At 43.2% G+C, this 14,820-nt stretch overlaps 1 protein-coding gene across 5 annotated transcripts in view; it reads right to left on the bottom strand.

Moving 5' to 3' along the window:
• Positions 1 to 1,150: 1,150 nt before the first annotated feature.
• The window catches only part of hmg20a (high mobility group 20A), a 53,735-nt gene continuing 40,065 nt past the window's right edge, over positions 1,151 to 14,820 (bottom strand). The window contains exons 4-12 of one of the 5 annotated variants that reach the window (XM_049722606.2): positions 12,144 to 12,251; positions 4,141 to 4,224; positions 3,819 to 4,028; positions 3,584 to 3,716; positions 2,755 to 2,792; positions 2,479 to 2,554; positions 2,195 to 2,410; positions 1,539 to 1,671; positions 1,151 to 1,460 (exon numbers count right to left, since the gene is read on the bottom strand). In XM_049722606.2, coding sequence (XP_049578563.1) covers positions 1,457 to 1,460; positions 1,539 to 1,671; positions 2,195 to 2,410; positions 2,479 to 2,554; positions 2,755 to 2,792; positions 3,584 to 3,716; positions 3,819 to 4,028; positions 4,141 to 4,206 — 876 coding nt within the window. In that variant the 5' untranslated portion in view covers positions 4,207 to 4,224; positions 12,144 to 12,251 and the 3' untranslated portion in view covers positions 1,151 to 1,456. The other 4 variants (XM_049722608.1, XM_049722604.1, XM_049722605.1 and 1 more) reach the window with 4 other exon arrangements.

The raw sequence follows: 14,820 nt of genomic DNA, 5'->3' as shown, positions 1-14,820 counted from the left end.
GGTAACAGTGAAAACTGCCGTGTTCTAAGCAAAAAAAAAAAAAGAAGTCACTTGAAACTTCTCACTTGAATTAATATTTAAGCTATCATGGAATTTAAATTTCTGAGAATCAAATAACAGTTTCAGTGAAACTGCCTGACTTGGCCTCAATACAAATGACAATGGGGTTGTGTTTATAGTATAATTATTTTAAAATGGGTGGAGCTTGCTCCAAGTCGCTTCATTTCTAATTTATGGATTTCTAAATGGGTTCAGTGGCAGTGCTTTCCTCCTCCGCCTCACTTTGAAGTACTTTATTGATTAAATAGGAAAGAGGGCACGCCGATTGCAATTACAAAACATTTGCGGAAGTCAATCAATGTTGAACATGGATGGTTAAAAGGCCCTTTCAAAAATAATCAATGGTTAGCCCAAAAATGACATCTTGAGTCACGCTTCCTCAGCTTGCCTCCATCCCAGCCCAAAGTTAGGGAAGGCTGCCAAGGATGCAGCGGGGAAGAAGGACAAAGTTCATTTTGGGTGGATAGAAAAGAGCATTGATGACACATTGTGAGGTCATCTGACCGATTGGACTCGACCAATCCGGTTCCAATGTTTGTATTGCTAGCATTTCTCGTGCCGCGTTCAAGTTCGGGCACAGACGGGAGATAAATTAGGCCGCCAAGCTCATTAAACAAATGAGCTTAAGTGCCAAGCCGGCTTACTGCACCAAGCCACCGTGTTTCTATCAGAAGTCAAATGGCAAGAAATATTTCTTTACCCCTACAAAGAATAATGATGGTATCATTTTTTAGCATGATTCAGTACATCCAAAACACCTCATGGAATATTTTTCTTTGTTTTACAAGAAGTCGCTATGGGTGTTGTAAAGATGAGGCTGCGCAGGACATCTGTTTGGGACATTGTCATTCGAGTACAAGAGTTGCGACACGTGTGGCCTTTGCAGACGGGAAGTCTCAGCGGTCAACGTGGAGGCAGGGGAAGGAAGAAAGAAAGAAAAAGAAAAAAAAAAAAAAGAGGCAGCCCTGAATGAAAACAGGAAGCCACATAATGTCCCGTCAAAAAACATAGTAATACACAAGCCGAAAGCTGCTTTTGATTGAGTCATAAACAGTTTAAATAAGGAAGTTCTTAAAACAAAAAAAGTGAGTACACTTCAACATTTTGTTATTTATTGAAAACACAAGTACTTCTGTCTGTACAAACACACACACAGAAATTAAATGGCACGTTTGTCATGACAAAATATGAACCACAAAGTAATATTTGTTTTAAATACGCAAACTGCACACTTCACGCTGTGGCGACACATTTCTCAGTCGTTGGTTATTGTTTCCAAAGAAAATGGGGAAAATAATAAATATAAGGAGCTACATCATCATCATCACTTTTTGCAGAGAGTTAAATGTTTGATGGCTGTGACCATCAGTGTGCGGCCGGCCCTCCCACTTGGCGATTATCTGAGACGAAAGAAAATCTCGTTCTCGTTTGTTTTGTCCACAGACTAGCCAAATTGTCGGACTCAAAGTCCTTCTTACCTGTCCAAACGGTTGACCAACTCTCTGACGGTGTTGATCAGGTTGTCGTGCTCCTGCGGGTTGCTCATGATGATGCTGTGCAGTTTCTTCATGTACGAGTCGATGGAATCCAGGGTGGGCATCTCGCCGCTGCCTGTTGACGTAATGATGGCAATAATTGATGGAGCTGGGGACTTTTTTTTTTTTGGATGTTCTGATTTAAAGTAGGTCAGCAAAGGGGGGGGGACAAGTACAGAAACATCAAGGTCACAGGACGTTCTTGTTCTGAGCATCTGCCTCGACTTGTTCGCTGACATCAGCGGCACTGAGCGATTTGCTCAACAACAACAATTAAGTGAAAAGTAAACATTTGACGCTGCTTTCGATAGAACACTTTTTTGTTCAGCGGTCAGCCCAATCAATCTTTCGCCTCCACGCCCACGGGGAACAGCGCCAACTGCTGTGGGAGCGGTGCAGGAAACTGACGCTGGACAAGGAGTGGTTAACCTTTATTGAAAACTAGAGGATGTAAAACATTTCCCTGAGGAACTCCAATGTCATTTTATAACAGTTAAGAAAAAAAAAAAAAAAATCAGGTCAGTGTTTTATCGTATCTACAAAGATAAACGTGAATGGATAAGAGACCCAAGATGACTAAATGTCAGCACGGTCGTTACCTGGCAGAGGTACGGAAGAAAAGCTGGCGGTGAGCGCCTGCCGTAGCGTGTCCAGGTGCTGGTGGAGCAGGCCGTTGCGTCCCCTCTCTTGCATCACGTCGCCCTCCAGGCGTTCCACGGCGCCACGCATGCTCTCCACGTGCTTTTGGAGTGCGGCGTTACGTTCTTCGTACTCCATGTTGGTCTTGCGCAGCTGACGCATCTCGGCTTCGCGAGCTAAAGCAGGGGGGGGGACACGAATGAGAATGTGACGGCATAGTCGGCGTGTGATCGTCGTATTCCACCTTTGCTGTGGTTGAGGAACTCCTCGGTGAAGATGGGGATGTCAAACACGCTTCGGTCCTTCCCCTCGCTATCCTTCTGGTGAGCAACAGTGTGGAAACGATAACGGAGAAGCTCGTTTTAAAGCTGTACTGAAAAATGCCAACCAACGTGTATTGCACAGAAGTTCCAGGTGAAAATTGGACCCAAATAAAATGTTTTAAAAGACGTAATGCAACACTATTGTTATATTGATGTGTTGACAGGTCAGGGGGGGAAAAAAAAAAAAAAGCACCAACCTCGCGCAGAGTCTCGTTGGCCGCTTGGTTCCCAACATCTGGTGAGGAAGGAAAAGGAGAGGGGGGAGCAGAGAGAAATGAAGAAAGAGGACAGCAGATGAGTCATGTTTCCGTCACTGGGAGCCAGCTTTCACTCTTGACCCAGGTGAGCAAAAGTCATACAGAACGCCCCGTCCCGTCCTCTGTTCTGATAGCGAGTGGTCATCCAACAGGCGCAAACACGGATGCCTCTTCACACTTGGATGACATACAGTAATGTGAAAATGTCACTTGGGGGGGAAAAAAATAAAATAAAATCAGATTGCAAATATTTTTTGACAGTGACAAATTGACATTCTTTACATCCTCCGACTTATTCAAGCTTGCTCAGCTGTGCGCCTTGACTTGAGAGCAAAAAATCTGAGATATGAGCGCCGCAATGGCGCAATAATAGAAATAGCTAACAGTTGTTTGAAAAACAAGTTTCAAGCCGTTCCTGCCACGCCCAGTTGAAGTTTACTGTCAAACTAAAGGAAACAGAAAATAACATGCGAGGTGCTTCAATTCCAATGCCCTCCAAAAAAGAAACCAATGGATGCATATGCTTAAAAAAAAAAAAAAAAAGACTTCCCTCCGGCCAAAGCTTTTGAAGTTTTAAGTGCAGTTTGTGTGTGTGTGTGTGTGGAGGAACGGTCAAATAAATCTTGGATTTTAAAAATATACTGGGCGGGCAAGCTCGTCGGCCATTTAAACGTCTTGTGCCATTTCATACCGGTATTTATTTAGTACTTGACTTTGCCGCTATCCATCGAGGCCCGAGACGAGCTTTGGCAAGCGAATGAGCCCTCACCGCCTCTGTGTCGCTTGCCCTTCTGCTTCTCTTGGACCTTCCTGGTGAAGTGCTTGTAGGCCTCTGTCTTCTGGTATTTCTCCAGCTCTCGCATGTAGCGCTCCTTGTCGCGGTCCGCCTCGTCCAGGTAACGCTGCGGACAAAGATTCGTCTGAAACGCGGCGTCTCGCTTTGCCAAGCACTCCCAAAATTTTGGATGAAGGTAGGCTGAAGTTGTTTTGATGCGGCCTCTTACCTGCTTCTCCTCAGGGGGCAGCTTGCTCCACTCGTTGCCCAGCATCCTGGTGATCTCCGGGAAGGGCACGTCCGGACGCTCGGCCCTCAGCTGTTCGCGCCGATCGTTCATGAAGCGAACGTAGCCCGTCAGCGGCGCTTTGGGTGCATTCCTGTCCTTCATGGGCTTCTTCCTCTTCCTGCCCTTGGTCCAGGTGGCACGTCTTGTCTTCTGAGATGAAAGAAAAACATCTCGGGTAAGGGTCGCTCACTCAGCGGATGGAAAATTGACCTTTTATTTAAAGTTAAGGTCCAACTTTCCATTGTTCGGTTACAATTCGTACCTCATCTCCATTTCTCTGGCTGGCGTTCTCCGTATTGGCTGCAGGAGACGACTGCTGCTCATCCATGACTTCGAATCCTGCAGACTAAGAACAAAAGAATTTCTACAGTGACCAGTTATGTTTTTTTTTTTTTTGCTCCATCAGACAATAGGAGATGAGTGTACCATCTGGAAACATTTGTCATAGTAAAGCCCGTGCCATCTGGGGGAGACAGATAAGCCAAATTTTGATATTAAATTTCCATCCTGAAACAAGCAATCTCCTTTTCCTGGACCACATAAAAAAAAGCATTAATCAACTCCCGAATTAGAAAGTATAAATATTATTGTGGTATGTATGGGTCCAGACTAAACTCTGCAGACAGCAACAATGCCACATCCTTTTCAACTTTGAACCCGTACGCGTCACCACACAGGAAGTGAGTGTCAACATCCTGGACGGCATTTCTGCCCCCAGCCATTAAACACTGTGGGAAATAAAGTCAGACTAGGAATGAGATAATCTACTACAAATATTCCTTTTGGCAGGGGGAAGTCCAGTAAGGTTTCTTCTCCCAACATTTTTTTCTAGTTCAGTAATCCACCTTACAGCAAGGTTATCACATTTGATTTCTTTTTGAGTTTCAAAAAGTTTCCAAGACTAATGCCTGGACATATTACACTGGCCGTCTTTGGCATGACAAGCGGTATGGATAATTTAGTTTATTTGACACAGTCCTGGAACTTTCCTGACATCTATTATGCGATTTGCTGTATTATGTTGCACTGCCCTCTTCTGGTTGGAAGCACACAATGCACCACCTAAAGAGACAGTTTTTGATTTCTTTAAGATTTTCACTTCACTTTGTCAATATTAGGCCTGCTTTACAACAAACGGTAAAAATGGAACGTAACAGATTATTATTATTATTAAATAGTTTCGGGGATCCATGTCATAACTTGCCTGTTCAAGTAAATGCCAATTTAGCTGGGGAAAGCACGACGAAGAGTTATTTTGCTAATATGAGTTTTATTAAGTGGGGAGAAATGTATACCATGGTGTGTTTAATTTCACAATATATAATGATTGTAGTCTTTAACCAGTAGCAAACATTTGTTAGATGTATTTGTTGCTGACGTAACAGCTATTTACCTTGTCGTCTTTCGCGATAGACTAACACGTATCATTAAAAAATAAATAATACCATACATGGTTTGACACTTAAATGCAAAGCTGGAAGGCAAATTGTTTATTCAAATGACTACAGCAACGACGGTTAGCATCGAGCTGCTAGCCATGAAGCTAGCTACGCTGTTAGCGTTGTTTTTGCAAGAAGTCGAGCGCGAAACATTTTTTTGCCCATTGTTAACCAAACGCTACGTCTCTTGAAACAAAATCTAACAGAGGTAAAATCACAAAACTAATCATAGTCAATGTGAACGGCAGCCAAAAGTGATCAAAATATGCTGCCGCCCCCATCAAAACAATACGAGCGCGTCCCCATGCATGTCGATCGGTATCTTATTACTTCACATCTTGCCATATTATTAACATTCCACTGCATTCAAAATAAACGACACATTTGCTCTTGTTAGAATTGAAAATCATGCGACGAATGCAAAACAAATATTTACCACAATAGAATGGTGTGAGTGCGGATTTGTCTCTGTGTACCCTGCGATCGGCTGGCAACCGGTTCAGGGTGTCCCCCGCCTACTGCCCGATGACTGCTGGGATAATCTCCAGCACACCCGCGACCCCCGTGAGGACATGCGATATAGAAAATAGATGGATAAATGACGAATACCTGCTTTAGATGCTAATTTCTAGACACGCTCTGCCGACGCCTCTTCTTCGTCGAAGTTAGAACAGACAGAGTAAATACACCCAAGGTTGTTGCTACCACCTAACGGCCAGATTTATGTATTACACTCGTTCAATCCGGAAAGGGATAGAACGGATAGATGGATCACCCACCTTGTTGCCATGCAAACAAATCATGGAGTTATAGCTTCTAACAGCCTCATGAATCAGCTTGTTTTTATTTATTTTAAACATGACCTTCTTAACATTCCTTAGAAACCATAACTCACTTAACACACAACGTTGACAGCCGACTGTCCTCTGGATGATGACGGCGGCCCACAAATGATTTCTGATGAACACAATCATGATTTTTTTTTTTTTTTTGGGCTCCTTACAGGAGGAGCGCCTCAGAATGGTCCTGATAGGACCTTTAACAGGGGACAAGGCAGATGTGAAGGGACACCTTCGATTGCGTCTGCCCTTTGTGAGGGGATAAAGAGGTGACGGGAGATGACAAGGGATAATAACTTGATGTACGAGCGTGCCGCACTGAGCCTTAAACGTCTTATCTAAATTCATACGCCGCCGCCTGGCGTTTATCATTCCGCTCGCGCCGCCTGGCAGATAATGGACAAAAGGAAATCAATAAGTCAGAAAATCGCAGCGAATCATGGGCCGGCGCTGATGAGTCCTCCATATTCTCACGTGAGTACGAGATTGACTTTGTGAGGGATGCCGTCCTCCTTTACTTGCTTTATATCGCATTTGCTTAACATTGCATGACGAGAATACGAGAGGGGAATACGATTCGTGCGCGCGCCGATGCACTCTCGTATTGCACGATGATAATGAACATTTCCATTTGAACATACACTTGCCACTGTATAATCAAATGAGTACACAGGGCCGTACTGAAATTGCAATGAATGCGAGAAAATGTTTACCCCTCAACACTGATTTATAGCAATAATTCCACTCAAACAGTATTGCAAATATGATATAATATAATATATGACACACTTCTTTCTCAATGATTGGCCCGAAAAAAAAACCTAAAAATAAAATCTACCAATCTAGTGTTAATCCATATGGCATATAGAGTACCTCATTTAGTGATTTCAAAGCGAGGTGTAAATAAAAAAAAAAGTCACTCTGGTACATAATTATCAATCAGCTTGATTATACAAACAGAATCACACGCAAACAGCCAGCCGTGGGGAAAAAAAAAAAAACTTCTTGGATTTACAAACGTGTAATGTGCGTAAGTGTTTGTCGTGACAGCCATCGTCGAATCGTGTATTAAACATGACATCACGTCGACAATCGGTGCGCGTTCGACGATTAAGCGTCGACAAAACTTTGAGTGCCGTGGTGACGTGGGATTGAGAAACCACAGCTCATTAAAAAAATATATTGTTTTTGTTCAGTCAAGGGTACGAATGTAATTAAATCCATTTTTTCGACATGTATTAATTGAAACTGTGGCTGAGGGCCATGATTGAAATGCAAACTGCAGTCACATGACCATCATCAATTCCCATAACCAAAAAAGACAAATGACATTCATTGATAAGCTTCCTTGTGTTCTGAGATCCAAAGGCTTATCTCTGCGTCAGCGCTCTTCCAAAATGTTCTAAATAAAATTGCGAGTATCCGTCTCCGAAGGGCTGCTATCCATTGCCTCTTGTCTGACGGTCTGGACGTCGTTTTATCTCCTCTTACAGATTTGCAGTTTGGGCGAGGGCCAGAAAAGATCCAAAAGAACACAAAGTGGACTTCAATGGACCATAAACACACACACACACGCACGTTTTGTGCATAATACACAAACTTGGCACCGTTGCAAAAGCCGCCCAAGGGCAAAACTAGCCCGTCCTTGGTGTTTCTTTCTGCGGTGATCAGAGAAGATGGATCTGTTTGGTCTTACGTCCCAAATTGTGATTTCAAAGATGAGAAGAGGCGTTTTAGTAGTTAGGGGAGAGTTCAGGAGGTTTTGACATTTTCGATTGGAACGCTGAATAAGTGAGGACCGAGAAAAGAACCTTGAGGGACCTCGATCATGTCACGCTCATTCTTCTCACCTCACACTTTGAAAGATGAGCCACACTAACCTTCATTCCGCTTTGTTACGGTGAGCATCCCCCCCAAAAAAAATCCAAGTGCCTGATGATCATTTCGGGCTTCGTCAATTTTCATTACAAATTCACTATTGGCTAGCCGGGAGAAAATGGCGTCAACACTTGTAAGAATTAATGACCCGCAGACACAAATGTCCAAACACAACAAAATGCTGAGCAATGAAAGCATTAGGACTAAAAAAAAATAAATAAAAACAAGCGGCCTTTGTTTTACCGATATGGAGTTGTGAGCACAGCGGAGGGTGAGTGGAAAATGAGACAACCTTTTCAAAAGTAAGTACGGTTAATCCATCAGACGTCAAGCCTCATTACGGCTACTGGTGCCACCTTCGAGGGAGGCCTTTATCTTGCCTTCCTGTTCTTATTAGGAGCACTCGAGCAAACGATGGCAACCATTGTTACTTCATCACACAGTAAAGTCATTTTCTGGCCTACATTGTAAGTACATTAGCCACTTTTCAAACACTAATAGGGCACAAGGATAAGAATAATTGGGACAACTAAAAGATGTCGTAGGTTCTGGAAATGAGAGGCGACCATGTTTTGACGAGACTGCTAATTACTTGGTGGAAAAAGAAAACTAGAGAGGACTGAGTAAGGAACCTTGGGGTGCGCCGTATATAAACTACCTTGAGAATAAGGTTTAGGAGCAAGAATTGGTTTTACACCATCTGTCAATTATTTTTGAATTCTTATCTTTGCTGCTATAACACACCATATTAATAGAATCAATCTATTAATTGAATAATTGAATGAAAAATTTGTTTGCATTAAATTTTACTTGAAAATATTTTTCTCTCCGATCATCATTTGTTAATTTATTTTGTATTGTATTTTGAATTCATTTAAAATGGCAAAAACCCTACTGTTTTAAACAGAAGGTGAACTTGAGAGGGCCGAGCTGTGAACCCTGGGGTACACCTTCGGAAGTGTACGAAATTTTGCTACGTATGGTTAGTTTCCATCTTAAAGTAGCAAAAGTTTCCACTCTTCCAGGAAGTTTGGAATGCCTCTTTTGTTCAAATTAACCCAAAAGGTGTTTGATGGACTTTTATCTCACACCTAAACATATCCAGAAATTCTTTCATGGCTTCATAGCTGTGCACTGGAACTGTTCCCACTGGGCTAATTCATCAAAATGTCTTGCTAAGAAGAAAAATGAAGCTTCAGTGGCAACTAATGGGCCTCATCCAACCCTCCATTGATTAATTAATTGATTAAGTCTTGATGCTTTTATTCATCTGGAAATGTCCAATAGTACCTGACAGAGGCCTTTCCCCCCCCCTAACCCTAAACCCCCCCCCCCCCCCTTCCAGCTGCAGTGTCCTCCATTTCACTGACAGCCGCCAAATCCCAAATCATTGCTGCATCTATTTTGGGAAAGCGGAACAATTTTAGGGGAGGTGGTGACACAAAACACAGGAGCATGAGGTGCACCATCTGTATGCTGTATTATTAATATTTCCTTATTAAAGAGTCTCACACACTTCCAGAGAAAGAAGGCCGCCGCATTGAGGATGAGACGGTTTCAGCACGATGCACAACCCAATTGACCCGTCAAGAATTTCCACATGGTTGCATTTATTGCAAGTGGCAATGCGGCCTGTCGGCTCTTAAATCGAAGAGAGGTCGACGGAATGGGGCATAAGTGTACAAAAGACAAACTATTACAGCCTAACGGACCATTACTTTGAGTCTGGCTTTTTTTTTTTCCCATTTGCAGAGGATACGCTTGCAGTACCTCACCGAGCCAGCAGAGGTCAGCGGCCAACAGTGTCAGGACCCCAGCGATGTCGAGGTCTGACAGAAATCATACAAAAATGGCAAATTAGCCCATCACTAAAGTCAGACGGGGGCGGGGCCTTCAATTATCACCACGGGAGACAATGTCAGTCGGTGACATTTTCAACAATGCCGTAGTGCACTGTGTCATTTATAAAGTGGGGATTCTGACATCACTTGACAGAATGAAAGGTTCCAGATCGAGCCCGACACTCGGATTAAGCCGCTTCTATAAAGGCCAAAGAGACAGAGACAAAGATAGTCTTTTTGTGCGTATTCATTCAAATATTCCATTTTCCAGGAATGCACCCCCGTGGCATCTTCAAACTTTCATTGTGTAGTTGCAGAATTTGAAAAGCTGCTCCCCAGGCTAAAAATAACTAACGCGAGCATCGCAGGTCATCCAATTAGACCGCCAGGTGGCCGTTTCTCGTCGCTCGCCTGTGAGTTCCTTTTCTATTTACATTCCGTAGACAGTAAACAATCGCCAGAGGAGGCGCTGTCATGCGCACCCCATCATCGCTATGTCGAAGGTTGCTAAACAACTCGGCGCCCGCGAGAGCGTCCCAATCAAAGCGCTTGACTTTTCACACGCACACACCGTCATCCACTCGTCGGCCCTCGCGGACGAGCCTGTTTCTATCAAATGGATCTCGTGGCTCCTTCGGCGTACTCGCGGCTAATTGGGGCCTGATGACAAAGTGCTCTCGAGCCACAGACACAATGAGCCTTGCGTCAGCCAACACAAATGGATCCCCGCAAGGCTACCACAGATAACATCGCTGCCAGAGCCTTCCCGAAAACCCCGCAGGAGATTTTCCTTCCCCGCCTTTTTCTTCAGGCGCTGGCACGGACCGATGCGGAGAGGGGGGCCTAATTAAGCCACATTCCTCCAGGGGGAGTCTTCGAGAGCAGCTGCATTATTTGCATAGACCGAGTTGCGGCCAGGTTGCTCTTTTCTTCTTCTCAGCCCCGAGGACAGCTAAAATCGTCGTCTAATTGCATCCTCGGTGGTCAAATCCATTACGCCATGATGACGCAACGTCACCTTCCCATTACAGTGATCAACACGTTATTAAGTCTTTGGCCAATGAACAAAATGAGCATTATTATCTTTGTAAAGGATTAGATCACGCAAGTGTGGCAAATGACTTTTCAGCCTGAATGGTTAAATTAAATACAATTTCCCGTGATTGGGAAAAAAAAAAAAAAAAGCGGCGTTGTCCTTGTGGGGGCTCCCTCGGCTCAGCTCGAGTAAGTAAGCGGACGCCATTCTTTTCCCGTTGCCATTCTTCACAAACACAAAGCTCGGCCGGCCTGACAGAAGCATTTACATAAGCTCCCTTATGCCAGCATTGTGATGATAATAAGCGTGTGATCTCCAATGTCAGCAAATGGAAAAATAAAAGTCCCTTCGCCCATACAAATCGTCGGCCGCGGCGTTGGCCTGCGTTATAATTGGCCGCAGAGGTCAGGCCGGCACAAAAACGTGTCTAACCCCGACACACCCTGAAAAAAAATATATCAAACGATCCCGGCTGAGCCGAGACTCTTAAATCTGCACAAACATGTTTAAGTTTTCTGTGTTAAGACGTCTTGAATGTTTTTCATGAATACTCGGTGCGCCTCTTTGTCGCTATGCATCATCTCCACTCAGTAAGATGACCATGATAGAGGCCTGACCTTGCAGCAATGTCACCATGATAAATTGCCTTTTATAAAACGCAAGTAAAAGCACAACAAGCTAACAACATTCATTCATTGTTTGTTTATTTATTGGATCTATTTATTATTATTACCCTATCTATTTTATAATTATTAACCTATCTATTTAATTTACTCAGATCTATTCCTCATCGTTTTTGTCGTGTACGATATCTATATTGTTTGTTTATGTATTTAATTGCTGGCAAATGAATTTCCCCGCCGAGGATCCATCCATCCATCCATCCATCCATCCATCCATCCATCCATCCATCCATCCATCCATCCATCCATCCATCCATCCATCCATCCGATTAAGACACTGAAATGATTAAAGGAGCTAATAATGAAATTGATTTTCAAGTTTACCGCTCACTATCTTGCAACCGATTGCCCCCCTCCCGTGTGGTAATGTTACACCTCAACTGTGGGCATAGCCGGCGGCACGAGCGTGTTGCGCACTCTGATTCTTATGCAGATGAGAGACACACCGCATCCAGGGAACCTGGCCAAGCCTCCCTCCCACGCCGCTCAGCCCCAAGGCACAACTACTTATTTATGTTTGATAGACGATTACACGGAGTTCTCGCTCACCTTGCAGCCGTTGCTTATGAAACATGAGGAGATTCATGAATACTTGATGTAGGCCTTGTTGTTCTGCACACGCTTCCAAGCTCAGTAAACAAAAGAATAAAGCCAAACCTGCAACAGAAATATTTTGTGAGATAGCATGCGGGGGGGGGGAATACATCTCTTTGTTTATTTATTTAGATTCTATTATTATTCAGGTAGAAAAAAAAGTAATAATTATATTGTATTAATAGTAATAAATATATTCATCTATTATATAGAACTATAATAATTGTATATTTTAACTGTAAATACCACCGCGCCTGAAGAAAAACAATGTATTAAATTTGGACAGATTCATTTATTTTATTTATTTATTTATTTAACTGCTGGCATCTGAATTTCCCCCTTTTGAAATAAAACAAGTGTGACCATAATGGTTGCCATTCACCGCCAATCAAAAGTGGCTCTTCCCATTTATTTGAAATGTGGGGTTCAAACTATTTTACATGGTCTCTTTTTTTCTTCTTCAAATTTTCATTTGTCATAGATAGGTCTGGAACGTAATGAATAGGGCATGGCTGTAAAAAAAAAAAAAAAAAAGGGGGGATTTAATCGTCAGCAAAGCAATAAAAAAGTGGCCCAACCAAAGAATGGGGGTAAAAGGCACATACGTGTGAATGTCACACCTGATATTAGCTGAAGGTTAGGCAGCACTTGGCCAAATTCGTAGAGCTCAGAACGGCTTAGTCATTATCGCTCAATTAAACATTCTTTACCTCAGGAGACCATCTCCTGCCGTTGCCAGGGAAACCGGCGGGCCTCCCTGTGTGCCTGGCATTCTCGATCTGCTCCGATTTGAATGTTTGGATAAGATTTTTCTGAGCTACCCTTGGACCTGACATTCAAGTTTGACTGCTACGTTAGAAGCATCAAACAGCAGATTGGGCTTTTTTTTTGCCCCACCTCAAATAAAAACAATTCTTAGAACTGTATTTAAGGCTTAGACACATTCTTGAGATGTTTATTTGACTAGATAAACTTTCAGTTGAATGAAGGAATCCAATTCCCAATTCAGAAGGGGATTTATTTTTCTTCCATAGCCTTGATATTAATAACCTGTTGGGAAATATTTAAACACAAAAAGTGCAGCAACACTTGTAGACAGACAATATCACATGTCGCAGGTGTACCTAATGAAGTGTCCCTTGCGTGTGTACTTTGTCCATTTAAACGGCATCATTAAATCAGAGTTAATCTTCTCTTTGATGAAATGTATTTTTTCCAGCACACGCGAGTGAGCGGCAAACGCTCAAATGCAATCTGATCATCTCATTAGAAATTCTCTCAGTTGAGTCGCTCCATAAGATGAGTGCAAGGGGGGGTGGCATGATATATGGAGCTTCAAAAAGGAGGCTAATGACTGGAGTTGAGTTAATTAATCTCGCTAAAGACGCAGAGGGCACACATACACAAAAACACACACAGACGCACAATGTTAATGTCTGTTAGTTAACGGAGACAGCAAGAGTGCCTCCTAGTGGACGGAGGCGGGATGGCCTTTCCCCGAGGCCTCCCGAATGTTGTCAACTTGAGTCAGGACTCTGGATGACCACCTGATGTTTTTCCATCAGCAATGCATTATTGTTGCCGTCAAACATGGACGGGAACCCCGCAGCCGAGGTCAAAGGGGTTGCTTGCTCCGTAATAGCCCGCAATTCTATTTTTTTTTTTTCCATAAACGCCATTTCATCCAGAAATCCATTTGTGCCGGAGCACCTGCGGAGGGTGCAGTGAGAGAAAACGTCACGCTTGCTCATCTTTCACTTCCCAGTCAAAATTGCTGGTGGCTTGACTACTTCTTTGCCACAAAGTGCCTTTTAGGAAGCCGTTTTGCTTGTCAACGTGACGTCTTTAAAGAAAAAAATGTCACTTCACTGTCACCACTCTTGCAAGGGAAGCTAATCAGGAGGCGTGTTTGTTTTAATATGTTAATATGCATGTTCCTTGTGATGAGATTTTTTTTTTTTTTTATTCAGAGCAAGTGGGGCAGCTCCCCACCACAACCAGCAGATGGCACTGTAGTGAAATGAAACCTTAACCACAGTCACTAATAAGATGAAGTAACATTTTATCACTCATTGGCGGGGACAGTGACACGGAGGGGGCAAGTGAGCCAGTGCCCCTCCACATGCAATTAATAGTAATGTTGCACTAGGGGCAAGTGAACTAGTGCCCTATTAGATCCAGCAGAGGGCGCTGTGGTGAAGTGACGCTAACCACAGTCACAAACAACTTATGTATCACCTCCAAACACCTTCCTATATTATTTTTCCAATTTTTCTATATGTCACAATCACTGCTCATCATCATCATCGTCTCCGTCTTCATCCCAGGAAGATGGATGTTTGCTTGCCACATAGTCAACGTATGAGGCGAGTGGGTGTGTGCATTATTTATCACGTGCGGCATGTTGAGGTTATTACGGCTTTCCGCTAGAAAGCTTCCGAATGAAATCTGCATCACAAATGCGCATGACTCACTCCTGTGTTTATCCCAGTGGAAAACAAAAATAAAAATAAAAAAGCTGCGAGACAAGAGTACATGTCGAAATCCCATTAACCTATGGCTGCATTCGAGCGCCAATGTTGTGGATACATTTCAGGTCGTGACACGACATGGCATGTATCCCGGATAAATG

This window comes from Syngnathus scovelli, chromosome 6 (assembly GCF_024217435.2).
Source record: "Syngnathus scovelli strain Florida chromosome 6, RoL_Ssco_1.2, whole genome shotgun sequence".
Lineage (NCBI taxonomy): Eukaryota > Metazoa > Chordata > Actinopteri > Syngnathiformes > Syngnathidae > Syngnathus > Syngnathus scovelli.
The sequence above is the reverse complement of the archived record's forward strand: the minus strand, read 5'-3'. Positions and strand labels throughout refer to the sequence as shown.